The 26,708-nt window shown below is 40.4% G+C and overlaps 1 protein-coding gene across 4 annotated transcripts in view; it reads left to right on the top strand.

Annotated features, from left to right (window-relative positions):
- Acaca (acetyl-CoA carboxylase alpha) overlaps nt 1–26,708 on the top strand; it is a 261,557-nt gene that overhangs the window by 220,787 nt on the left and 14,062 nt on the right. For all 4 annotated transcript variants that reach the window (XM_048446706.3, XM_048446705.3, XM_085695587.2 and 1 more), the window contains 7 exons: nt 842–985; nt 1,508–1,628; nt 5,863–5,959; nt 8,725–8,821; nt 9,922–10,057; nt 17,516–17,693; nt 19,588–19,700. In XM_048446706.3, coding sequence (XP_048302663.2) covers nt 842–985; nt 1,508–1,628; nt 5,863–5,959; nt 8,725–8,821; nt 9,922–10,057; nt 17,516–17,693; nt 19,588–19,700 — 886 coding nt within the window. The remainder of the gene's footprint in view (nt 1–841; nt 986–1,507; nt 1,629–5,862; nt 5,960–8,724; nt 8,822–9,921; nt 10,058–17,515; nt 17,694–19,587; nt 19,701–26,708) is intronic.

The raw sequence follows: 26,708 nt of genomic DNA, 5'->3' as shown, positions 1-26,708 counted from the left end.
CAATAGTCAGTGATCAGACCGCCTGACTTCCATCTGCTGGGTCAGAAAACCTCCCTCCTTGGAAGAAATTATTAACCAATCTTCAGAAAGAAATGAAACCCTACAATTTCCAAGTCCAAGAATATTTTTTCTTTCTTTTTTCTTCTTTAAAGGAAACTTTGTAGTTTCCATTTGCAAGTGCCCCCAGCCTGACAAGGGTAAAGTCCTCCAGAGACACTGGGGTGAGGCCTCAGAGGGAAACAGGCTTGGGAAATAAATCACAGCCTCACACCCAGCACACAAAGAAACTGGAGTCTTAGGGGTTTGTTGTGTGTCATGAACTGCTTCAGGATTTTGTCTCATTTAGTGATAGGGGAGGGAGATAGTATGCCAACTTTAAAAATCAGATGTAAGGAAAAAGCTAATCCTTTAGAAAAACAAGGCATCAACCCCATAGCATTTCTTTAACATACACTCTGTGTGTGTGTGTGTGTGTGTGTGTGTGTGTGTGTGTACATGTATAACTCTACCAGACCTGTATATGAAGATGTAGTCAGTGCCCCAGGGTCCCAGCCTACCTACCATAAGTTCAGCTCAGCGTTAAAGTCCTCTGCACGTGTCTGTGGTGGCTTCTAGAAAGGAAGAGCTTGATGGTTTAGAACTGCAACAGTGTATGTAATTGTTGAAGATCTTTTTTTGTGTTTTAAGAAAAGAGATCCCTCTGAACAGGGCACAGAAAATGGGTTTGGTTTTGTCTGGTGGAGGAAAGAAAAAAAAAAACACATTTTAGTGAGAATTAGGAAAGAATATACATTGTTATATCTGTAGAAACAAATGTCTTTTTACTTACTTGTTTGTCTAGGTCCTTGGTCGGGAAGTGTATACCTCCAACAATCAGCTTGGGGGCATCCAGATCATGCACAACAACGGGGTCACCCACTGCACTGTTTGTGATGACTTTGAGGGAGTTTTCACAGTCTTACAATGGCTGTCATACATGCCCAAGGTGAGCCCTTCCCTCCATTTCTGCCACAGCTTAATGTGTTTGATATACCCCATTGAACAATTTTTAATGAAGTATTTCTCTGAAACCTGTATATTTCTTTTTCTTGAAGCTGTTTTTTTACCTTCTACCTTCAGAATACCTTTGGATCTCACTAAGCCCCACTGTTTTCTAGCAACAGATACGTTCATGGCATATATATGTTCACATCCCCAAATACTAAGACTTCCTCATCGCTATGAGTTTCCTTCCTGTAGTAGCCATTTGTGCTCCAGGAGCTTGCTTCCCAAAGAGCAAGGCACAGTGAATCAGGTCACAATGCACCACTGTGTGTCAGGCTCTTAAATGAGAACTGGGAACTGTGCATGTTCCTTGACACATAATGTATGCTTCAGCTTTGATGACCAGGACCAATGGGTGCAGTTCTGTAGTAGGCCTTGCTGCCTTTGGAGCTGTTGAACTGAGTTGAGGTATGAAACTGACATTGCTGATGGGTGTAATCTTTCTCTTCCGATCTTTCTTTAGAGCGTGCATAGTTCAGTTCCTCTCCTGAATTCCAAGGATCCTATAGATAGAATCATCGAGTTTGTTCCCACAAAGGCCCCATATGATCCTCGGTGGATGCTGGCAGGCCGTCCTCACCCAAGTACGTATATGTTTAAGGACCTCATGTTATTCTGGCCATCGAGCTCTAGCTAGTCACTGTCCAACCCCAGCACAAAAGCCTATTACTAAGAAATTGCTGCTGAATATCTAGAAATAAAGAAAATATATGAAGAAAATGTAAAAAAACAAAATCTTTGTGAGCAAACAGGAAAAAAGTGAGCTTTATCATTCACTCATTTAGTCATAGCTGGTGTAGCCACTAATTCATACCTTCTTTTACTAAGGAACTTAGTGGGTTAAAAGGCTTAATTTGATATAAGTGATAAAATCACAGTTTTAAAGGACTAGGAATTCTTTTTGTTAGGGTGGTCTTGGGGATTCTGGGGAATCAAACCCAGAGCCTCATTTGTGCTAGGTAAGCACTTTATCACTGAGCTACATCCATGGCTAAGGACCAGACTCTGGCCAACTAGTGTCTAAAAAGAGCATTGAGTCGGCTGTAAGTGTGCATGCCTACAGTCTTAGCACTTAGGAGGATGAGGCACAAGGATCACCAGCAGTATAAAGCCAGCTTGGGCTACATAGTGATTCAGATAGCATTAGATGCATAGTTAAACCATGTTTCCAAAACAAATGGTGGGAGAAGACAGATTAATGGAGTAGTCTTGAGAAAATGTCTCTAAACCCTAAATGTAGAATTAAGCTCTACTCTTCTGAGCAAACTTTTGCTGACTACCACCCTCATATTCTTCTTATGATACTGGTTACAACAGTACAACTGATAGTAAAATGCTTTTCTAAATCTGGAGTTCTATCACTAGAACCTTCATTTTCAAAAGCTGGGCATGGTAGCATGTGCTTGTAGTCTCAGCGTTGGGCGGAGGTTGGGGGTGGGAGTGGGGTGGAGGTGACTTGGACAACACAGATGGATCAGTGGATCCTCAGGGCCATCCCACTTGTGTACTATAGTTCCAGGCCAGTAGATGGCACCTGAGTGATGATGACATCTAAGGTGTCCTCTTTTCCTCACATGCCACAAAACACTACATACCTACACATACACACACTTACACACTGCAGAAAAAATGAATATCTCTATGTATCTAAATTTATATCAATCCACTTGGCAGTTGTAGAAAATCTCCTTTTGTAAAACCCCAAGTGGCCTGTTTTACTTTGTTTTTTGTTGAGATAAGGTTTCAGTTTGTAGCCCCAGTTGGCCTGGAACTTGTTATGTAGCCCAAATTGGCTTTTATTTAAATTTTTTGCTTGAGTCTGCCAACTGATAAGATTCCAGGCATGAACCACCCCTGTACCCAACCCCTATTTTGACCAAATGGTGTTAGGAAGTGTTTGTCCTATGTCATGTGTTTATTGTTACTATTTATTTTTAAAATACTATACATAAAAGAATGGGTTTCGGGGGCTGGAGAGATTGTTCAGCAATTAAGATCACTGGCTGCTTTTCCAGACATGGGTTCAATTCCCAGAAACCACGGTGCAGCCCACAACCATCTATAACTCCCATTGCAGGGGAATCAGCTTGCTTTTCTGGCCTCCCTGAGCACCAGATACACACCTGGCATACAGACACACATGTGGGCAAAATACTGTACATATTAAAATAAAAAATTAATTGTAGGGGGTTGGAGAGGTGGTTTAGCAGTTAAGAGCACTGGCTCCACTTCCAGAGGTTCAATCTCCAACACCTACATGGTGGTTCAAACCTCCTGTAACTCCAGACCCAAGGGAATCAGACTCCCTGTTCTGTCTTCCCTTGGGTACCAAGCATGCACTGGTGCACAGACATACACTCCGGTAAAACACCTGTACATATAAAGTAAAAAAATTTTTAAACTGTTTAAAAGTTTGTTAAATTTAAGGATAATTGTGATTCTGCTATAATAAGTCTTCCTTATTCATAAAGAAGATATAGTAGAGACCACTCAAGGTAGAGTCTGATGTAAAAGCACTTCCATATATATAATCTTATTTTTGCAAGGTCCCACTCTACTACTTTAATGCTGATGCTTCATCTTGATGTCTAATTGTAGATATTCTAGAAAAATTAAGAGAATTCTGTTAGTTTTAATTTATAACCACACTTTAATTTATAGCCATAACTCTTTTTTTCTATGTCTTCTCTTATTAACCTTATTAAAATTGCTTTTTCTTACATAGATAGAAAAATCACCAAAGTCATCTTTTCTTCTTATTTTTATACATGATGTTGGTGAGAACCATAAGTCTGACATAGTGATTGGCCTTAAAAACCCAGGACTTTTCTGGGAATTAAGTGGGTCTTATCTAAATTCAGAGCAAAGCTCAGTGGGTATTCTCCTGGGAAATATAGGGAAGCACCTCAGTGACATCTAGGTATACCCTGAGCTAGAGTGAGTGGCCTTCCTTGTAGGACCATCAAGTCCAGCTAGCATAACCAATGGTCCCTTCCTCCTCAATCACCATGTAAGACAGGGCAGTTTTGTTGTGGGGGAACTGGAAACTGAACCCAGAGTCTTAGGCATACCAGGCAAGAATTCTAACACTTAGCTATCCTTCTAACCTGCAACCCAGTGTTTTGAAACAAGTTAACGTTCTGATTTTGAAATTAATTCTGTAGTTCCAAATCATCATTATCAAAGTAAATATCATAAAATGACCCAGGCATATAAAGTTAAAATTTCAGTGTCTTGATGAAACTAGAACCAGTTTGGTTTAGAACCTTAACCAGAATTTGGGCCCTTTGCAAAGCATAATGGTATATGCTTTTAATTCAGCACTTAAGAGGACGAAGCAGGAGGATTGCAAGTTCAAGTCTAGCCTGTATAAGATTGTCTCAAAAAGCATAACACCTTTGTTTTATAAGGTAAACAGAAGTACATGTGGAAGTGGGCATTATCTGGGTCATTATTAATAAGACATACAGAATAAAATGAAATTTGTGATAAGCTAAGTTTTCTAGTGTTTTGGATAATATATTTTCATTGACTCTCTAGTAATTCATCCTGCTGTCTAGGTGCAGCTAACACTCGCTCCCAAATCGAGTGACTTCAGATTTTAATTTAGTGGAAGCGTTAAAGAAAGCAGATGATTCCCTATGATAAGTTAAAGCAGATATCTTCTAGGTGAAAAGTTAAAGTCATTTATTAGAGGAGATAGTGCCGTGATATTCTTCAAACTGACGCCAAACACGAGACCAGAATCTAAACGATCGGCTTTGGGCTCACGATAGGGAGATAATTTTGAAATGGATGATCACATTTTACACTGGGGCCATAGAGGCAAGGAATGTAGAACACAGTAATTACAAGTTTAGTCTTGATAAAACACTCTCCGTCCTGTTTAAGTCAGCAGAGGTTAGCTTGCTCAGATCTCCACTTTTAATTGGTTTTGGACTTTAGGTTTTGGGGGTGGAGGGCCATGTTCAAATTAGAAGAATCACTGAGAAACTGTGAGCTGAGAGGGCAAACAAGAAAACAGTTATTTGCAGAAGCCTTTATGGGCTCTTGGTCAAACATTTATGAGCCTGTGAGACAAAAGTTTTATCTTAAACTAAGGTAGTGAAAGTTACATGCCTTGCCAGTATATGGAGCTAGATGAAGAAGGGAAGTGATGTTATTAAGTGTGTGTATCTTTTTTTTTTAAGTGTACATATCTTAACCATTATGTTTCTGTTCTGTCATGGGTGTGTCGTCATGGCCCTTCATGTAGAAGGACTATACTTTGTCAACCATAAATAAAGTGAATCTGTATTATTGCATTTCTGGCAGAGAGACTGAATCTCTTATTTACCTTAAGTTTGAGTCTTCATCTAATCATTAATACTTATGTTTTCATCTTCCCATTAAAAGAAAATCAGTGAAATCAAACAAAACTGTCAATCAAGTTCTAAAATAGAAATAAGCATTTTAAAAACATCTTTAATGACTTGGCTGCCTCTTGACAAATGTTTGTGGTGTCTTGAAAAAAGCCAAGCTATTTATTTAAAAGCACACAAACTCTCTGCTAGCTGAACCCCATCGTTTAACAATAAATGATGCTTTTGCTGATAAATGACATGCAGACTAGCAAATGAAATAGAGAATGATTTTTGAAGGCAGATGAATACTCAGTTGTTTAATGCTTCCATCTGTTATAATATGGTTAGAAACAACAAACTCCTCAAAATAAGTTCCCAAATCCCACCTTAAACTCATCATCCCAGTGCGATGTCAGCAGGTAGACTGTCTTCATGCTCTTCGTTTCCTTCCCACCCCACCCCTTTTCCTTCACAGCCCAGAAAGGCCAATGGTTGAGTGGATTTTTTGACTATGGATCTTTCTCAGAGATTATGCAACCTTGGGCACAGACTGTGGTGGTTGGTAGAGCCAGGTAAGACCTCTTTTGTTTTGAAAACTTTTTCTTCCGATGTAAAATTAGGGAAGAAACGGTCATAGCGTTTACCACTGAAGCGTTGTCTGGGTTTTCTAAAAGTATTAGATGGTAGCCATAGCCAAGGTAGTCTGCTGGTCCCTGTAGCTGTCCAGTGTGTCATTCTAATGATGTACTTAATCTGAAGGCTGATTTTGACAGTATTTCCTTTTTATACTTCTGCAAGAGAAACTCTTTGGGACCCACAAAGCTGCACTACAATAGCCATCACCAATCAAGCCCCCCCCCCAAGACCGCTTTCTCTCAGGAGCAGGCACCACATGATTTTTTGTGTACCCTGAGAGGAGTCTCTTTCTGACATCATGACTACTGAAATGACTTATAATACTGCATTGTATTAGAATAGAATCAGATTTGAGTTGAAAAAAAATTTTTTTAATCTGAAACAGGAGTGAGTAAAATAAGCTGGCATAGGTTGCTTGGATACCCATATTTTTCAAGTGGGAAATTGAAGTTTTTATTAAATTTTAATACCCACTCTAAGAAGTGCTTCACTCAACAGCAAGCTCTGTGCAAAATAATCTGTCGTGCTTGCTATAACGAGCACCTGCCAAGGCTGATCTTAATCTAGGTCTGTGCTGCAGACACGCTGCAGGAGAGACCTGCTGCCTGAGAGACCTGAATCAGGGGCTCACCTTCCTCCAGGGGACAATCAGTTTTTCTTATCTTGGTGAAAAGAGGCACCTGCTCAAGATTCTCCAACATGCCACACTGGCTTGAGATTTAGATGCTAGCCTTGAAAATAATTCTAGGCTTTGTGGTTCTCTCAGTACATCAGGTCAGCATGCTTCATGCAGCCAGTGACAAGGAGCCATCAGATGGCAAATCCACAGACAGGGCCTTCCACTGTGACACTGAATAGGAGTCATCTGAGACAGGAATTCGGAAACTAGCTGCTCATTTTCTTTCAAGTGTCAGGTCCTTTCTCTCACCCCTAGCTACAGCATCCCTATGAGAATTACTTTGTGTTGGTAAAATTCCTGCTGAGGAAGTGGAACATACAGCTAGTTACAGGGTCTCATGTTATATGAGAATCAATGTTTTTGTTTATTCTGTTTCACTTTTCCTGTATATAAAATACATGACAGTCTTTAAGCTTTCCAAAGTCGAACTTTTTGCTAGGGTTGTTAAGACCTTCCTGTGGGATATGAGAGAACAATGTTTTACCCTTAAGATTAGAATAGGGATTACTCTGCAACCAAGACCAGTCGAGCTTGACTTTGGTTAGCTCAGCTATTGTTTATTACAACACTCACTCTGACTTTTTCCTTTCTTTCCATCTGATGAGTTCTGGGCTTCTTACTCCAAACACATACACATGCTCAGAAGTATATAAAACAAATGGAGCTAGCTTCTTTCAAAGGCAGTGGCATTTCAAGAAATAAATATAAATGTATTCTTCTGGGATTGTTACTGTAAGTGCTGCCAAAACTCATCTTTGGTATGTATGTTTGGAATATGTGTGCTATTGGCTGTAAATTGTCTTTTATTATTCCATGGCACCTTGTCCAGGGACACACTATAAAACAAGATGTAGCATCTTCATGTGCTAGCCTGATAAAATTTATATGAAGTATAATAGAAAACAGAAGTTGTTCTGAGCTGTTTTCAACTTCAATAAATAACTGTAATACTCGGATAAAGATGTTCTTTATTAGGTCACATGGGCCCTAATATATAAGTTATAAGTTCCCGATTTAGGGTGGCTTTTGCAATTACAAGTTTCTTGTTGGAGTGTTAATCATTGTGAACAGAAATATTTCTGAACCCTCCTGTGTACATCCTGCTCGTTGTCTGGTTGTCTAGAGAGCTTTTGATTCTGATTCAGTGCAGGCAAGTGACAAGAGGGTGGTGGGTGGTCTCCACTCAGCTCCAGTTAGATCTCTTGTGATGGAAAGAATCCATTTCCAGTAGTTGATGTAATAGCTAAAGACCATCCTTCATGGAAAAGTTTGTTACAGACACAATGTAGGGAATGAGAGTATAACACAGCCCAGCCCAGCCCAGAGGAAAGCAACTGACAGAATAAAGATAGTCACATTTTCCAGAGTAAAGGATTTACTTTACACTTGGCATCGCCCTCTTGGTTTCTCTTCCTTATTCCCTTCATCTCTGATTACTTCTAGGAAATCTTAATGAGGACCGATATGGAAGATTATTACTGAATATATAGGCAGAAGCTTCAAACTTCTGAATCTTAACATAGCTTTCAAATTAAGTATCTGATTCTGATTTAGAATTCACCAAGATTATTACTAAATATTTTTGTCTCTGTTTTTTTCCACTGAAGGAAGGGCAGTGGTTTTTTCTTAACTACCATAGCTCTATCCCATAAGACCAGCAGTTTCAGGCTTTGTCCCACCATCAAAGAGCTGATTAACAGCAAACTGGGAAGTTTCATTTCACAACCACAGAAGTAGACATTGCACTAGGCTGTTGAGGCTCCCCTAATACAGCATTCAGTTTGAATTTGTCCTGTTGGGCATTTTAGAATATGAGTGAGTGTGAAGGGACTTTCCTTCATATTTGTGAAATAAAGACCAACCCCCAGAAGTCTCACATTTAACCCCTAGAAGCAGCAAACTCACCCCTGCTGTCTGCTTCCAGTTTTCCCTCAATGTTTGTGTATGAATAAAAAATGCCTCATTATTATAGTAACATGCATTGTGTTCCTGTGTGGCTTGTCTCTCCCTCCTCACCCCCAGGTTAGGGGGAATACCTGTGGGAGTAGTTGCTGTAGAAACCCGAACCGTGGAACTCAGTATTCCAGCTGATCCTGCAAACCTGGATTCTGAAGCCAAGGTTGGTCACCTCAAATACATCTTGTGCCGTGCTTGGAGTACCTTTGTACTACAGTGCCTGAGAGTATCACAAGCCACCAGATTTTAGAGGGAAGGGTGGCAGCCACCTTAAATTATTGCAGAACACTGTGATCACTTTCAAGATGCCTCTGGATCACTGCAAGCAGAAGTTTTATATGAAAAAACCTCTGTAGCAGTCTTAGTGATGCTAGAAAGCAGTCTGCTTTTGTTGGGGCGCTAGTCTAACAAAGGCAGTGGGCACTGATGCTCATCTGGTCCAGCTTCTGAACTACACACAGTCTCCAGAAGGCCAGATGTGGAAGCTACAGCCCCCATCTTTTATTTTCCTTAAAGAAGGATTCCAGTTGGGTGGTGGTGGTGCATGTCTTTAAGCCCAGCTCTAGGAAGGCAGAGGCAGGTTGGTCTCTGTGAGTTCGAGACCAGCCTGGTCTACAGAGCGAATTGGACAAGTTCCAAAGCTACATAGAAAAACCCTGTCTCGGAAAAACAAAACAAAACAAAAACAGATTATATGTGATTGCACATGCCTGTAATCCCAACACTGGGGAGGCAAAGACGGGGATTCCTGGGGCTTACTGACCAGCCAGCCTCACCTACTTAAGTGAAATTTAAATCAGTGAGAGACCCTGTCTCAAAAAATTAAAGTAGATGGGACCTGAGAATGACATCCATTGTTGATTCCTGGCCTTCGCGTACATGCACACATAGGTACTCACATGTTCACCCACATGTACATACATACATAAAAGAATAGAAAGAAAAAGATAGTAATATAATTGAGTTGCCTCTGAAAAGGGTTCTTATTACTGGTTGGGAGAAGCAGTTCAACTCCTCCTTTTGTCTAAGGACTAATGTATAGTCAGGCTCCCAAGAGAAGAGTGTTTAACAGGGTTAGGGAGCCAGGATCCTTTCTTTTCACTTCAAGGATCATCCTCATGATGAACAACAGTCTTGGTTTGATCTTGAGTTTACTATTTTTAATAAACGTCATTTGATCAGCAGGGGGAGGTTGTCCTTCAAACTGTTGTTAACTGGCTACATAGAAAAACCCTGTCTCTTTTTTGACTTTCTCCCCAACAGATAATCCAGCAGGCTGGCCAGGTTTGGTTCCCAGACTCTGCATTTAAGACCTATCAGGCTATCAAGGACTTCAACCGTGAAGGTCTACCTCTAATGGTCTTTGCCAACTGGAGAGGCTTCTCTGGTGGGATGAAAGGTGACTGGTGGGCTGGGAAGAAAGTGGCTGGTCTGCCCTGGGTTCCAGGGGGTATCAGTGATCGCTAGGCAGAGACTAGAAGGGTGTTGGAAGAGGTTGTTGGCAGAGTATAAGTAATAGAGATCCTGTGGGTGTGCTAACAGCTTGTCACCTGTGACCTGACAGCTCCCTTTGAGATACTGGAGCAATAAAATATGTCATCTAAGCTGGGCTTGGTGGATAGCTGAATTCGAGACTATCTCGATCTACAGATCAAGTTCTAGGATAGCCTGGACTATACAGAGAAACCCTGTCTCAAACATCTCCCTTTTCTCCACCTGCCAAAAAAAGATAATGTCTTCTAATTTTATAAAAAAAATTCCAGAATAATCTAGTATTGTGTAGGTAGACTACTGTTGAAGATTTGGCTTTCATAGGTAGATGTTAAACTGCTCTGGTAGTCCTGGGAAGTAGTGTTTCACTGGTTCCCACCCTCTTCTCTGCACATGGTCTTCATTCACATCACTCTCTGACAGGCTCCGATGACCAAGATGTGTTCAGAAATTAGCAGTAACTGGAAAAAATGAAGGAAGTCTGTACCAGAGACTGGTCATTCTTTGTGGCAATTTGTAGTATCTTTTATTATTATCCACCAACAGCCTTAGGCCTGTGGCTCCAGCAGATTAGACCATTAGTATAAAGGCTCTAGTCCATGCCATGGGAATTTCTTAGTGATTAGGCAGCCAGTGTCATCATTAAATAAGAACCCTCCATGAACAGAGACACTGTGGACAGTCCAGAGAGAGACAAGAAGGATTGCCTCTTTTAAGGACAGACACCCATAACTGTGCAAAGGCCAGCATCTGCACCCACAGGCTGCAAGAATATGTGGGTGGGTGCATTCTTCATTCACCTCAGGATTCTAAAGGAATAGATGGGCTGGGGAAATGGAAGGAGCTGACATGCTGGAGTGATTGAGATTGCTGAGAGCGTAGAAATGGGAAGGAATGAGCTCTCCATAGAGAGCCTGCACAAAGATGTGAGCAGGAGCACCTCAGCTTTCTGAGAGAGGAACAGCCTGAGAAAGCTCTCCCTTGTAGGTTACTAGCCGTGTGTGAGAGATATTCATAATTTTTACCTATGACATACGCTTGCCAGGCCTCATTGAGAAAATGAAAAGCTGTTATTACTGGTTTTTGCATTTGACAAAAAGCCCATATTTACTAGAGAAGTATCCCTTTGCCTGGAGAAGGCTTTGACTATACATACAGTTTAATGCTTATGCTTTTTAAAGGGATTTTTTAATGTGTCCAGGTGTTTTGCCTATTTTATCCTTAAATACACCACACATAAGCCTGGTTCCTGTGGAGGCCAGAAAAGCATGTCAGATCCCCTCAAACTGTAGTTAGAAATGTGTGTGAGCCAAGATGTGGGTTCTGGTAACTAAACTATGAAAGAGAAATAAATGCTCTAACCATTGAGCAATCCCTCCAGCCCCACTTACACACTTTAATTTTTTTTTATATTTGGTTGTGGGGAGGGTAGATCAGAGGACAACTTGCAGAAATTGGTTCTCTTCTCTCATCGTACAGGTCCTAGAATTCCAACTCAAGTTGTTAAGATGTGATAGCAAGCCCCTTTACTTGTTGAATCATATTACCAGCCGCTTGTGTACTTTTTTTTAATATAAAGATGAATCATCTATGAAAATACCATGAGAAAAGGAATGTATGGTTTAATCAGGTCAACCCTACACACTTTTACTGAATTCCTATGTGTAACTTTGTTAGCTGTCTCTGAAGAAAGGAAGAAACTCAGAAACAGTTATTGCTTCAATGAGTCAAGAAAAACATTCTTTGGGTAGCATGATAAAGCTGTAATATATAAGCAAAACACCAGGGTATTCAAGAGAGGATATCACGTGAATGCTGGGATGGGGGGTTGTTAGCACTCTTTCTGTTCATACATGTGAGATCCAGTTAGCATTCAGTTTCTTTTGGTCCCATTTCCTTTGCAGTATATTTTACGCCGAGACCTGAGAATTCAGTGGTTTTGTTCCTTAATGACTTCACTGCAGAGCTCTAAGAATACAGGGAGTCACCTGTCTGTCCTACCTTACCTAGAGGTCAGAGTTGTCACTTCTACTAAAAGCTTCAACTCTGCTGCCTGTTTTGGCATCAGTCCCTTACTGGTGACTAAGGCCTGAAACATTAAGAACAAAATTAAGATTCATTGAAGGCATTTGGGAGGCAGAGGCAGGAGAATTAACATGAGTTTGAGGCCATTCTGGGTTACATAGCCAGTTCTCAGTGTGGTGTGGAAGGGTTAATGAATCTTACACTAGAAGCTATATTAACTGCTTTCATGTCACCCCCTGTAATCATAACAAGCACCTCTAAGAGACACGTCAAATTATTGTCTGCAGTTTACATTAGTTGAGGCTTGGGGTAAGTAAATCTCTTTAAGTGACTAGCTTAAAAAAAATGACAGAGTTGATAGAAAAATGTAGATCCATCTCTCTTTTTAAGTGTGTGTGTGTGTGTGTGTGAGAGAGAGAGAGAGAGAGAGAGAGAGAGAGAGAGAGAGAGAGAGAGAGAGATGCATACACATATAAACACACCACAATGCTTTTACGGAGTCAATTCTGTCCTTTCCATGAGTTCAAGATCCAACTGTGTTGGCCAGATTTGCTCCCTGAGTGCCTTTATCCTCCCTCTCTCTCTCTCTCTCTCTCTCTCTCTCTTTCTCTCTCTCTTGACCAGAGTCCAGGAACAAAATGAGTCAACTTGGAACATCCCTGGGTATCTTGAGAAAGTTATCACTTGTCTGTTTTCCCCTCCTTTGGAAATGTCCGTAGTTATTGCAGGAAAAAATAGCTAGAGTTCAGAAATGATTTTTTGTTTTTGTTTGTTCTGTCAACGTTACAGCAAATTCAAAATTAGTTTGCTCTGTACAGTAACTTCTTGTCTCAAAAAAGTTATTTTTAATTGTGGTGAAATATACATAATCCTCATCTTAATGATTTCTAAGTGTACAGTTTATTGGTAGTGCTGTTTAACAATTAGTGTTACTTCTGTCCCAAACTTTACCATCTTCAACTTAAACCCTACTCATTAAATAATAACTGCCATCCCCTCCTTCTTCCTGAAAATTAGTTATTGGCCTAATATAGTCCAGAGCAAGGTTATTTCTTCTTAATTTTGGTGTGATGCATCCATTTACACATCATATAAGACAGATAGACTTTAGGGGAGATCGAGATCTGTGTGAAATCAAGAAGGGAAAGAACAAGCTCTCCTGTGTACATACAGGTCCGGCTGTTTCCCACATATTATCTCATGTAAAGGGACCTAAACTAAGAGCCTCTTGTCATTCTTCACATCCCTTGGGGAGATGTTTGCAGTTTTGGTTTCAATACTGGCTGGGGATTATGCAGGGAGGGAAAATAAACAATTATGCCATCCCTCAGTGCACACAAACACACAGCCAGGAGCCGACTGCACTGTGGGTAAAATGACTCCAAAATTGTGTGTAATGAGTAGGAAAAGATTAGAGACAGCTCTTGCTATGCTGAAAATTGACATTAGTGGAGAGGGGAAAAAAAACTCTTTACTAGTCGGCCTAGGAGGTCTAATTCGAGCAGTAAAAAATATAAATAAATAAATAAAAGCTTGTCAAGATGGTATTGGTGCTTTTTTTCCAATGAGTTCTATCTGGCCGGAAGGCTATTCAGCATAATGCAAAATTAAATTATAAAAACTGGCTGAATATTTAGATGGAAGAGCCATTTGGAAGCAGTTTATTTAGACGAACCGGCAATGACCCACAACAGGGAGACATCAAGCGTGAAATTTACTAGAAATTAGCACCAGGGTCCCAGCCTCAGTGTGAATAGCTTGATAGGATGCAAATCCCAGTGATATTAAGCCGCCTCACTGCTGGTGCTACAGGGTCACTCTCAGTTGGCTTTTTGTGTTATACTTACTATTTTTTCCTAGGACAGGTTATAAATAACAATAAAAAAATACATTTATTGAAAACTTTAACTGGAATGAAAGTCAATTTTAAAGTCTCATTATTTGGATGTTGAAATACAATGTCCGCCAGCCATAATGAACTCACGAGAGACATTACATATATGCAGCTTGTGTATGCCTAATGTTTACCTCACTGCCTAATATAATCTTGCCTAAGCCAATAAGATCCGTTCCAGTTTGCGAGTATGGGGCACTATGAAAATACTCCCATACCCCCTCCCTTGTTTGGTACCTGTGACTGCCACAACTTGTCCATGTTGTGTAACAATGAAGGCCTCAGGCAGAAATGATGCCTGGGTGCTGGGTGTGATCACCATTCATGCAGATGTACTTTTCCAGGATGCTAGAAAGCTCTTTCCTCTCCAGTCAAGAACGGATCAATATTTCCATTTCCAGTCCAGTTGCATTTCTCAGGCACCAGAAATGGCAAGCACATACATGACTTTAAATTTCGCTGAACTGACTCCAGTCAGCATAAACCCTTGGAGATCCCCCCCCCCCCGATATTCTTAGCTAAGTTTTTACTCTGGTTTTGAAATATGAAGGCATTTCAGACATTTGTATGTCAGATCAGTGTTTGAAAATACCTGGTTTGGGGAAACTTGCAATTCAGTATTAACATATTAATTGTAGAATATGCTTTGTATTTATATTGAATAGCCTGTTAGGGGATGCTGACAAATGCATTATGAGTCTGTTGGTGTTCCAGGGGAGATGGTGTTTAGAGGACATGAAGGTGTTATTTTAGCTCTAAGCATGGCAGCTTTAAAGAAGCCTAAAGTCCCTTTTCTATGTCAGTTTTAGTACCTAAAGGTATTTGTTTGGCAGCCGGATCCTTCACATAACTGCTAGTTCCATCAATACAGTTCCTGACATCTCTGAACATAAAGGAAATCCAGACCACAGTTAGATAGGTTCAATCACTCAAGTGTCGTCTGGTTTTAGTGAAGTCAGCCATTAGATGTTAGAGATTCCTCTTAAGCCTCACCCTCTCTCTTAACAGTAAGAATGAGTAAAGTGAGGCAATAGAATGGTAATTTAAAGTTGTAAGATGTACGTTTGAAGCTGGACATGGAAATGCATACTTGCAGTCTCAGCAATCATGAGGCAAAGACAGTAGAATCATAAGGTCAAGGTCAGCCTAGCTACATGGTGAAACCCTATCTCAAAAGGAAAACTGCATCTGAATGTCATCTCTGTCATTTAGTCTTACTTAACTAAACTTCCTTTTACTAGCTATAACATGGATATAGGAAAAAGATAATACTCTGATTATTAATGTTGTGCATTTATACTTGGGCACATGAGTGTGTATGTGTACAGTCATGATTCCTGGTATACAGTAATCTACCCAGATGATAAGGAAAAATCAAAATCCTTTTCACAAAAAAAAAATGAAAAATCTGCACTTAACTTTATCTTAATTCTATATAGTGTGAAGTCAGGTGGTCTCTTTTTAGTATTAAATGAATGCCCTTTTGAGAATAGCTCTGTTAACAAGATAAATTTTTATATAAATTCACTTTTAACAAAAATGAGGAAAGTGACTGGAGACTGTCTTCATTTACCTGTAATATCAATTTTATCAAGTCAAATGACTTTTTTTCTATCTTCTGTTTATTTTCATCTTTTATCTACACTTTCCTTTTCTCTTCAGTGCATATACCAAGAACAAGCTCCTTTCTGCTGCTTGTTCTAAAACTGTTCTCTTGGCAATACTGAAAAATGTACTGCTAATTACACAATTATTTTATTATGTAGCATTGGTTGAAATATCCACTAAAGAATTAATTTAGTTAAAATAATTTGAACTGAGCAATTATTTTCATAAGCACAGAATTAGTGTAAAGTGCTTAAAGTCCTTTATTCCTGCTCTTCATACAGCAGTTGTGCAATTAGCAGTAAATTTTTTTTGGACTTTGCTTTCCACCCAAAGAAATAAATGTCTTAACTCTGACCATATATACAGAGTATATGACCATACATGCTCCACACAGACTAGGAAATGTATCCTGGAGAAACTTGGAATTTCTGAAGTCTTTACAGATAAGCCAGGTTAGAGCAATGACCAAAGGCATATGCCTCGAAGTAAGCTGTGCTCACTGATGTTCTGAATATAGAACCATTTTTATTCTGGAGAAAGTGGCAATTTAATTTGCTCGTAACTACAATGGAAGTTTCTATTTGGTTTGCTCTTAACTTCCTGAAAAATGCTTCTTTGCCTTGGTCTTCAGAATTGATTTATTCCAAATTGAAGTCCTGTCTGGATAGGAAATGTGGAGCCTGGTTGAACCTGTCTTTATTGTTTGGGAAGGATCCTTTGTGGCTCCACTGAAGTACTCATTAAATGTCTGGAATCAGAGCCCTAACACTAGCAATGTTTAAACTTTAGGGAGCTGGGAAATGGGAAGCAGCCCATAAAATACTGGGAAATAAATGGCTGATCCCAACGACTTGCTCATTTATGCACCAAAGGTCTTTGTAAGCTTGTCCTGGCCTTTGGGGGACTACTGAGTATTCTCGAACAGAATGGAAAGGTTGGCTCTTCATGTGGCCATGTGAGATTTCATATGTGAGTGTGCATATATAATTTCCTATTCACTGTTATTGTATAAAAGTACAATTACTAAATAATTTTTACGTTCTTTCAAAAGTATGTATGCTCATTCACTCATTCAGTACTGACTTTAAGCCCTGAGTATGTTTCAGTACTGGGCAGGTCTTTTTGTGTATACAAGGATGAAAAGTCCAGTTTTTATCTTATGTTTGAAGCAAGGTTTCACTAAGTTGCTCAGACTGAACTGAAACTTATCCTGTGGTCCAGGCTGGCCTTAAAACTCACAATTCTCCTGCCTTTGCCTCCCAAAAACAGGGATTATAGGTGTGCCCTAACACCCCTGGCTCCAGCTTTTAAGGATGAATTTTTTTCAGGGCCCATTGCCATTAGCTGCATTTTTTTTTTTTACATTTTTTTTAGCTGAATATTTTAAGAACTCATTGTACTCTAAGAATCGTGAAAGGAATTGAAAAAAAGCTAGAATAGTTCCTTTCTTCAGAAAACTTAATGTAGTGAGAGAGATCACATATTGACATGAAAAATACGTAACGTTTGTAGAGCAAGTTTGAATTAATGTGGTGAAACCTGAATACCGAAATGCAAGGAGAGTATAAAATGGATATTTAATCGTGGGCTTTGCATAATGTATCTTATGAATGACTGAATTTCTGTCTTGGGCTTTTGAAGCTCCTCTAAAGTCTCGAGTGGGGTACAAGCGGATGCACCAATCTCTGTTGTCTTTGGGATTGTCACAGGACTCCTGGTGGCTGGAACTCTCAGTCCTGTCACTTCTTCCATGGAGATACAGTGTTCCGTCATAATCTGTATTCTGTATCTGCTTTGAAGAGAAGTTTGATTATTTCTAATTTGTCTTGTTCTCCATAGATATGTATGATCAAGTGCTCAAGTTTGGCGCTTACATTGTGGATGGTTTGAGAGAATGTTCCCAGCCTGTTATGGTTTACATTCCGCCCCAAGCTGAGCTGCGGGGTGGTTCTTGGGTTGTGATTGACCCTACCATCAACCCTCGGCACATGGAGATGTATGCTGACCGAGAAAGCAGGTATCATGCCTTCTTTATTGCATTCAATGCCTCTGGGGACCCTCTAGCTTTTGATCTCTCTACCCCTAGGGAAAGTTATAGCCAAGACAATTTCATTTGAATCTTTCCATTCCCAAAGGACTCTAAAGTGAGAAAAAAATAGGCTATCTAAATAGTGTCTGCTTGCATGAGAAGGAAACCAGGCTGGAGTCAGGTTTTCTCATCCCAGTCTCCATCCCACATCATTTTACCACAAAGTTCTCTTTCCCAGGCCCTTCCAAACTCAGATTTTCCCTTCCTGTTCTCTATTTGGATATGACTCTTAGCCATCTCTTTTTAGAGCAAGGGGAGATTAAAGGAAGGAAAGACTCAAATGTAATCAGGACTTCTAAGGGTTGTTTTTGTTGGTGTGTGTTTGTGTAAGATTTGTTTTTATTTATGTGTATGTGTAAGTGTCTGTGTGAATGTTTGTCATGTGTAGGGTCTGTCTATACAGGTCAGAAGAGGGTGTCAGATTCCTGGAGCTGAACTTAGACAGTTTTAAAAACCATCATGAGTGCTAAGAATCAAATACAGGTCCTCATGAAGAATAGCAAGCACTTTTAACCACTGAACTCTCTCTCTAGCCCAGTTCTAGGTTTTAATCCACTAATTGTAGGTAAATTTGGAGTGGCCTTTGCTCTTCTGGAACTGTGTCTCCTGTTAATGAGCTCGGTAGTTATTGATATATACCACAGAACCCACGTACTGACTCCAAATCAAAGCTGCTACTTCTCTTGGAGCCCAAGGCTTTACTCTGGTATTCTAAGATGGCTAAAAAACTCTGTTTGCAAACCCTCAACAAACTACAGAGAAGCCCACATCTGTAAGAAGGTAGTTCTTGAAACTGAATAAGACACATCAAGCCCAGCACCCTCTCATAATGTGTTCATGATCCTTTCTGAAGAACATCAGCATCATTGTCCGTGCACTTTACTGCATGTCATCATTTTATCGGAACACCTGCACTGCTTGGGAATGTGCAACAGTTTCACCATTGAATCCCTAGGCTGATATTCTACACCTACAAGTTTATTATTTTTAAGTCCTAAGCTATTCCCTGATACCAGATCAGAGAAGTAGATAAAGCATCCTGTCTGATGCCATGGAAGTTAGCAAAGTGAAGGCCTCAGAGTTTTTTACAGTGAATATTAATGATAATCTAATACCAGAAACCCTGCCCTAAACAATTTTTTTTAAGTCCATTAAGAAATTTTTATCAAGCTGGGCAGTGGTGGCATACACCTTTAATCCTAGCACTTGGGAGGCAGAGGCAGGCAGATCTCAGTGAGTTCAAGGACAGCCTGGTCTACAAAGCAGAGTTTCACAACAGCCAGGACTGTTACACAGAGAAACTGAAAAACAACAGAAAGAGAGAAAGACCTATTGCCTCTCAGCAGCCTGGCCCCGTGTGTCTGGTTTCGGGAGCAGTTAATAGCTGTGGTACAGGCCGGTCGTCACCAGCAGCACCCCGGCCCTACACACAGCACCCCGGCCCTACACACAGTACCCCGGCCCTACACACAGTAGGTGGTTCCTCTGCTAGGGGCCTACCTTTTTGGGATTTTTGTTTTGTTTGCTTTTCTGAAAAACAAAAATGTGATGTCTGTCACCTTCATCAGCTGTCAGTGGTAGAATCTGTATTCTCTCCTTGAGATGGAAATCTACTAGTGGGATAATGAGAATTCTTTAAATTGCTTTATGTTAGACCTTTCTCATACCTCACTTAGATACATTTTAGGTATCTGCCTTTTTTCCCAGGGGTAACTTCTGAGAACCATGGGTGGCCAAAACAGTAATGAAGCTGTTTCCTGGTCCACAAATTATAACTGATTTCATTCTGTGTCCTCTGCTTTATTTTCTTTTTTGCATCCAGGGGAGGTGTTCTGGAACCAGAAGGGACAGTAGAAATCAAATTCCGCAAAAAGGATCTGGTGAAAACCATGCGTCGGGTAGATCCAGTCTACATCCGCTTGGCTGAGCGATTGGGTATGTCTGCTTGTTCTCCTGGCAAATCAATGAGCCATTCAGCTGATTTGTAATGAGTGCATTCATAGGTCAGGGGAGAAGGCACTGAAGCATTTGATCAAATTCATGATGATCTTTATTTACTATCCTCTATATGGTAAGAACCCTGGTAGAATGAAATAATGTGATAGGAGGGAAGGTAGATACTGAAAAAGAAAAGTCACATGATTTTTCTTCTGATATTTCCTTAAAGTGCAAATAACCCACTTAATGGGATGTTCTTGTAGAGTATCATTAGTTAGAGGTTGCTTTGGGAGGCAGGCTAATCAGGTGAAGAATATCTGTAACTTAAATATTTCTTATTTCTGTAGTCTCTGGACAGCCTGTCTCATTTCTAGGGGTTATGAGTCAGTGTCACATTATAGAAAAGCCAGTCTCTACCCAGACAGTGTTCTGGGGTCAGCCTGAGCTACAGAAAATGGAAGTAAAGATTGTGCACTATATGCCTTGAAATAGTGACTGCAGCAGTCATAGCCCTTGGAGCATTTGCGCATTGTGCATCTAGCCAGCTTTCTGTTACTCATATGCTTTCAGAGCTCTTGGAAAAAGACTAAACTGTAGGAGCCCTATAATGACTTTTGGATACTTTTAAAACACTGGTTTTCTTCCATTGAGCCACTTGCTATGTCAGTAAAGATTGCTTAGGATCATTTGTTTTGTTTTATTGTGTTTGTGTTTTGTTGTATAAAGTAGTATAACCTAGTGAATGGGAGGAACAGAAAGACGCCAGCTCATTTATGGTCCAGGGGACAGTTTAATGAAATACTCTTTGGAGAGTCTATTATCTTTACCATGTAGGATCAGACACCCTCCTGAGTGTCTGTAGTGTTGAGGCTGCATGTCTAAGTAGTGGAAACCTGGCCAAAAGTGGTGACTTGAGTTTCAATAATCAGTTTGTGCCCCCATTGTTTGCTGTCAGGTAACAGCAACCAAAAACTAACCCAGCTGCAGCCTGACCCTTTCTGGGGAAAGCACACATACAAAGGGAAACTGGCAGAAGTTGTTCTGAAATCTACTGCCGCCAGATTTGTTGAGGTATTTTCCCCCCTTTCTTTTCCAAACAGGATAATTACTTCTGACCAACCCCATACACTTTAATTAAAGTGACTGCAACCCAAGAGTGAGTTACTTACAACTGTACACAGTGAAGCTCTAAAAGCTTCAGCCACTGATAAGCATCTCACTTAGGTGGCTCATAATTGCTCCCGGCATCCAGTGATCGTCGCTGCTGTTTTACCAATAATTCTGTACAAAGGCAGCAATGCCACAATTGTAGGACACAAAGAATTGCCTAATTTTCTTTCATTTATTTTTGTTCCTCCTTTTTTTTCCCCCTGGTTTTCTTTCTGGCCAATTTAAAATTTGTCAAAGTCGGTCTTCTTCTGGATCACTGCCCTTTGATATTTCGCGCACTCCATTTGCCACAAACAAGCCGCGGGGCCGCAGTTCATGCTGACTCTAGCAGAAGCAGAGAGAGCCCCATTTATCTTGCACTGCCTGCTGAATTCCTACTCATTAACTGGGGGTTCACTGCCTCTTTTTAACCCCCCAATGGCTGTTATCATCCCTTTGAGTAACGGGGTGGTAGTAAGAGGATCCTCTCTTCACATCTGTGTGCAGAAGAACTTGGTGGTGAGAGGTGGGGGCCAAAGCTTCCCTCTCACAGAGAGTGCTGTTGCTCCATCTCCACCTAGCACCTTTAACTGTAGAAGCACGTGTAGGGAAGAGGGAGGAGACTCGCAAATGATGGCCATTTAATCATTTGTCACAAATCATCTCATTATCAATTTCCTATCTATGCTAAAGAAAATCATATTTAGTTAACCTTGACCAAACAATGACATTCATAAAAGGATCTGTGCCCAGCATTTGGGAGTCAGAGGCAGGTGGATCGCCGAATTCAAGGGCAGCCCGGTCTCCAGAGTGAATTCCAGGACAGCAAGGCTACTCAGAGAAACCCTGGCTCAAAAGAAAATAAAAAAGAAGAATGAATGAATGAATGGATGAATTTATAGTCTACTAAATATGAAGCAAGCTCTGACTCAAGGCATCTTGATATAAATTAGAAATAGTTGTCTAAGCATAGATATGTTACAGGTACTTGCAGCCTTTCAGAGACTACTCAAGTAGTTATAAGGTAGCAGATTGGCTTGAATGCCCTACAACATAATAGAAACCCAATGTGGGGAGAGTTTACACTGTATTCTGACTTCTTTCACAATCCCTTACCGAAAGACTACCAGAATACCTTTTACAAAGTAGGTGAAAAATGACCTTATTTTTCAGATTGGGAAATTGAAGCAAAAAAAGCAAGATTAAACAAGTCTTCCACAATATACAATAAATGTTCGTGAGGGTACAGAATAGAATTCTCAATCCCTAAGCTGAATACTGAACCTGGTCTAAATCAAACAGGGATTCTTTCCCTTTGTGAGCTAAAACCAGCTGCACAGAGGAAATCTGATTTAGGAGAAAGCCTGTAGGAGTGGTTGTTATCTTGTGTTTCTGATCTGCTTCCAAGTCAGCCTCTGTACTGGGGAGCGTTCACAGAGTACCTAGACTAACCGGTGTAGACTGATTGACTGCACAAAATTACAGTTCATTCTCTAAGGATATGAATAATAATTTCTGAACAGTTAACTTCATCTCTTCCAAACTCTTTATTTGATAGATACATGACATAAGAGAGCAAGGATTGAAATCAGGAGTTTACTTTTTTAAAAATGAGTTTTTAACCATTTTCTGTGTCGGGTTTGGGTAAGAAGTTTGCAGATCTACAGTAATAACAGCAAAATAATTGCCCTTAAAAGTAAGTGAACTAAGTTCAGATAGCAGAATGTCTTATTGCTGAACCAGTTCTGACCCTGTGTTCTCAGTGCATGCCTTGCTAAAGTCATCGAAGGGAGGATTACATCCCACCATTTTGGACTTAAGGAAATCAAATTCCTTCCCTGGAAACAGAGTCCTAGTCTTCCAGTATCAATCCCTGTGCTGCCTCTCAGAACCAGAGCAGAGGACTGGCTGGGGAGCAGAGGTGCTGTGCTAGCCTGGCCTTTGCTGAACTGTGAGCTGGGATCTCCCTATAGATCTTTATTGAGCCTCCTCTTTATATGCAGAGTGAAATGACATATCAGTTTAGATGGAGACAGAACTATGTAGCCCAACTGCAAAGCAGTTATTAGCTTCCTGTTGTCCCTTTCCCTCAGTACAGCAAGCACCCGAGCAAAGGAGTCCGGTAGGGAGACCCTTGTTCTCTATCATGGCCCTGTTCCCAAACAGCTGGGCATCCTGCCATGTAGCTCCATAGTTCTTCCCATATGAAACCTCCCTGATGGCTGACACGTTCAGTGCCTCCCTGGCCCTCGCTTGATCCTTCAGGCCTAACTAGCGCCCAGCATGCCTAATGACCTGAGGTACCTGGTGCAGTTGAAGATTTGTGCTTTTACAGATATGCATCTAGAAACTTCCAGAATGCCTTTCTCCAGAGCTACCTCTTTATCAACAAGAATGACCTGGAAAGGATTATCTTGGGTGGTGGAGATTCAGGGTTACTGTCAAAGTATGCATTTTCCTACCCCTTCAAGCTGTTATCAACTAAAGAGACCCAGTATTGCTTGTCTGAGGCAGAAAGTGGATCTGCCTCGGAAGTTGAGACTAGGAAATAGAGATGTCCTAGTTTATATGCCTTGAAAGCAGTGTCTCGCCTGTAGTGCATATAGTGTCCTGTGTGGTGAGGAAGCTCAGGAAAGTTTTTTTTGTCATGAAAGTAAGTGAGATCTTACCTTCTTCCTTAAGTTGGTAATAGCTAAAAACCCATCTCCTCACTTTAATTCAAAGCCTATTTGGCTTGATGAAATTTAGTGAGACTGTGACATTTATGGGGGAGCTGTTTTAGTTTGATCCCAATCCAATTCAATTAATTACATTTACAGAAGCACCTGTGTGCCCCCTTCCCCACCCCCACTCCCACCCCCACCCACCCCCTGCCAGAAAGGTGTGATTCACAGTTAGGACTTGGCAGGGATTTTGTCCATTAAACCCAGGCCTCTCTCTACCTGAAGACCATTGTCAGAATATGTCCAAGGCCCTCTTCCCTACTTATTCTCAATTGGCCCAGATCCCTGTCAGATTTAGGGAGAGCAGATTGGGGAGAGAAAATAACAGGCTGTGGAGAGATCTCTATACCAGAATTCAGAAAATTCTGTGTTGTTTCCTCACTTTCTCATGTGGCCATGTCTGTATGAGATAAGGGGGCAGGATTGAAGGGAGAATTATTCAGTTTTTATTCTTATTTGGAAGTCTGAGTTAATATAATGATTATTTAAATATGAACAAGAGATTACTCACACTGTTGCAAGGAACTTCAGGATCAGACATCCCCTGAGAAGATTGCACTTCGAATCAAAATGCAATGATGTGCAGTTGTATTTAGGTAGGTGTGGCCCCTTTTGTAAAAAAAAAGCAGACATATGAAAATGGGACCAGATGCATTGAGAAAAATTATTCCCATTACAGAAGGATTATTTGCTTTACCAAAGGACTCACTGCAAAGTTCATTCTAAATAGCTCCCTTGGGGCACTTAAAACAAGATCTGACTTACAGTTTCTCAAGAATGGTTTTTGTGGTTTTTGGTTTTTGACTTTTTAAAGCATTCCTGTTATGGATATGGAAATATGGTGATACTTTAGATAATTTTTTTTTACTATCTTCATAGAGGAATTTTTTCGCAACAAAGAAAACATAGTGCATAGTTCTTTTAACTGCTACTTGTGTTGATGCCTTTCAACCTGAAAAAGAGTTCGGCTACTGTGGTTTTTCAGTATCAATGTCTAATATCTGCGGTGTTCAGGAGCCCTGCAGGGAGGGTAATCCAGCTTTTATCTCTTGTATATCTTGTATTTAACCAATCAAAGCAAACTTCTTTTTTAAGAGAATGAAGAAGAGTCTATAAAAGTTAAAATTAAGCTTAGGTTTAAAATAAAAATTAAAAGTTAAAATTTAGGTTTAAATTTTTATAGCCCCTTTATTAGAAAAGTTAAGAATGTTTTGTTTTTAAAAACTTTAATATTGGGCTGGAGAGATGGCTCAGCAGTTAAGAGCACTGACTGATCTTCTGGAGGTCCTGAGTTCATTTTCCAGCAACCTTGTGTTTTTTACTACCATCTATAATAGAATCTGATGCCCTTTTCTGCCATGCAGGTATACATGCAGAAACCTCATGCATAAAATATAAATAAATTAAATTTTTAAAAATTTAAGCTTTAATATTACTTTTATAAAAATAAAATAAAACTTTATCCCCATTTCCCAGATTAGGGTTGTAAACGAGAAGCTGCACTTAGACTGAGGGATGTGTTTTCTGAGGGTCATCATTCTTGGCTTTAAAAGTCTCAGCCCCCAGAAACTAGGTGCTATCACCTAGGGTAGGGCTGACCCTTATCTGCCACCTTCTGTGTTAAACAACTGCTGCAGAAGCCAATAGCTCCTCTGGTGGTACTGCTTGTCCTGGCTTCAGGTATGGCTGACTGGCTGCTGGCCTGGGATACATGTAGATCAGTTTAAGCTTTTTTAAAGCCCCAGAATTATAGCTGAAGAAATAGCACAGCAGTTAGATCTCTTGTTACTCTTCCAGAGAACCAGACCCCGCACACACATGGTAGCTCACCACATTTGTAACTAGTTCTAGAGAATCTGATGTAGGTGCTGATCTGACTTGTGTAGGTGCCAGGTCCACATGTGGTATACACACATAAAAATGAAGCACTAATACAGATAAAACAAATGAATCTAAACTAATAAATAAAAATCCAGGACTATGGCTAGACTCTGTAGGCCACAATCCCCAGCTCTGGTTTCTTGGCTCTGTAGCATTGAGCAAGTTACTTGTCTCTTAGTCTTCTCATCTTTGAGATCATGACCTTTCAGGTCTAATGTGTTAGAGCAAATGGAAGCATCATAGCGTCTCACTGATATTAGCTCTTCACACTTGATTAGGCTAGCGATGCCTCATCTGTGTTTAACTCTTGTATGTTGGTTTTATAATCATAAGGTTTGATGTTTTAGGATTTAATGGGAACTTGGCTTTTGTGAAGGGACAGGAGCAGCATACCTTTCTCCTGTTTCAGCCTTTTCCTAAGGCAGGACTCCAGAAGAGAAGGGCTGTAGAGCATATTCTTAAACACACACACACACACACACTCACACACACACACACACTCACACGCTTTCCTAAAAACCCTGAGGCCCTGCAATCTGGCTAGAAAAGAAAGAAAACCATTCCAAGATATTTAATTGTACAGGGAGCTTACAGGATTGATCGTGAGCTTAGCTTTTTACAATAGTCCGGTGAATAAGAAATGCTCCTGACAAACGATCAATGATAGGATAATCACTCTCTATCCCTCCTCATTCTTACCTTCTTTCTTTCAGGAGAACAGGGTTCAGAAGTCAAAAATCTTTATAGACGCCGCTTTTAAATTAAGCAGAAAATAGACATTGACATATTTGTTAATCTCCTCTAAATCATTACCGGGGCTGGCTGCTGTGCTACAGAGGCCCTCGTGTACCGCACAAGGGTAGCACCCACCTGAGAGCAGCCTTCTGCTCCTAGGACATAAAAGATTAGAGACTCTTTTCCTCAAAACAAAACACAGACTCTGGGCCTTCTTACATGTTTAAGTCTTTTCAACACCTGTCCTTGCCCTGTTTCTTTTCTGAGGTGGCCTTTGGGAAATGCTGCCTCATTTTCTAACTCCTGAGAAAACAAGAGCACCATAGTATTTATTTCATTATTCCTTTGGAACTCTAGACTAGCACAGTTGGCCTGGCCTCTCCTACTCCTCCTGAAGGCTCTCTTCAGCCTGTAGTTCCTCCTCCTGCATTCAAGTGTTGAGGCTGCTCTTAATTCTGCAAACACAAGGAACCAACAGTCCAGCTACTGCCAGGAGATCTGCTTGGCCACTTTTGGT

The sequence above is a fragment of the Myodes glareolus genome, chromosome 9 (assembly GCF_982192425.1).
Source record: "Myodes glareolus chromosome 9, mMyoGla1.1, whole genome shotgun sequence".
NCBI lineage: Eukaryota > Metazoa > Chordata > Mammalia > Rodentia > Cricetidae > Myodes > Myodes glareolus.
Note: the sequence above shows the minus strand (reverse complement) of the source record. Positions and strands in the feature narration are given on the sequence as shown.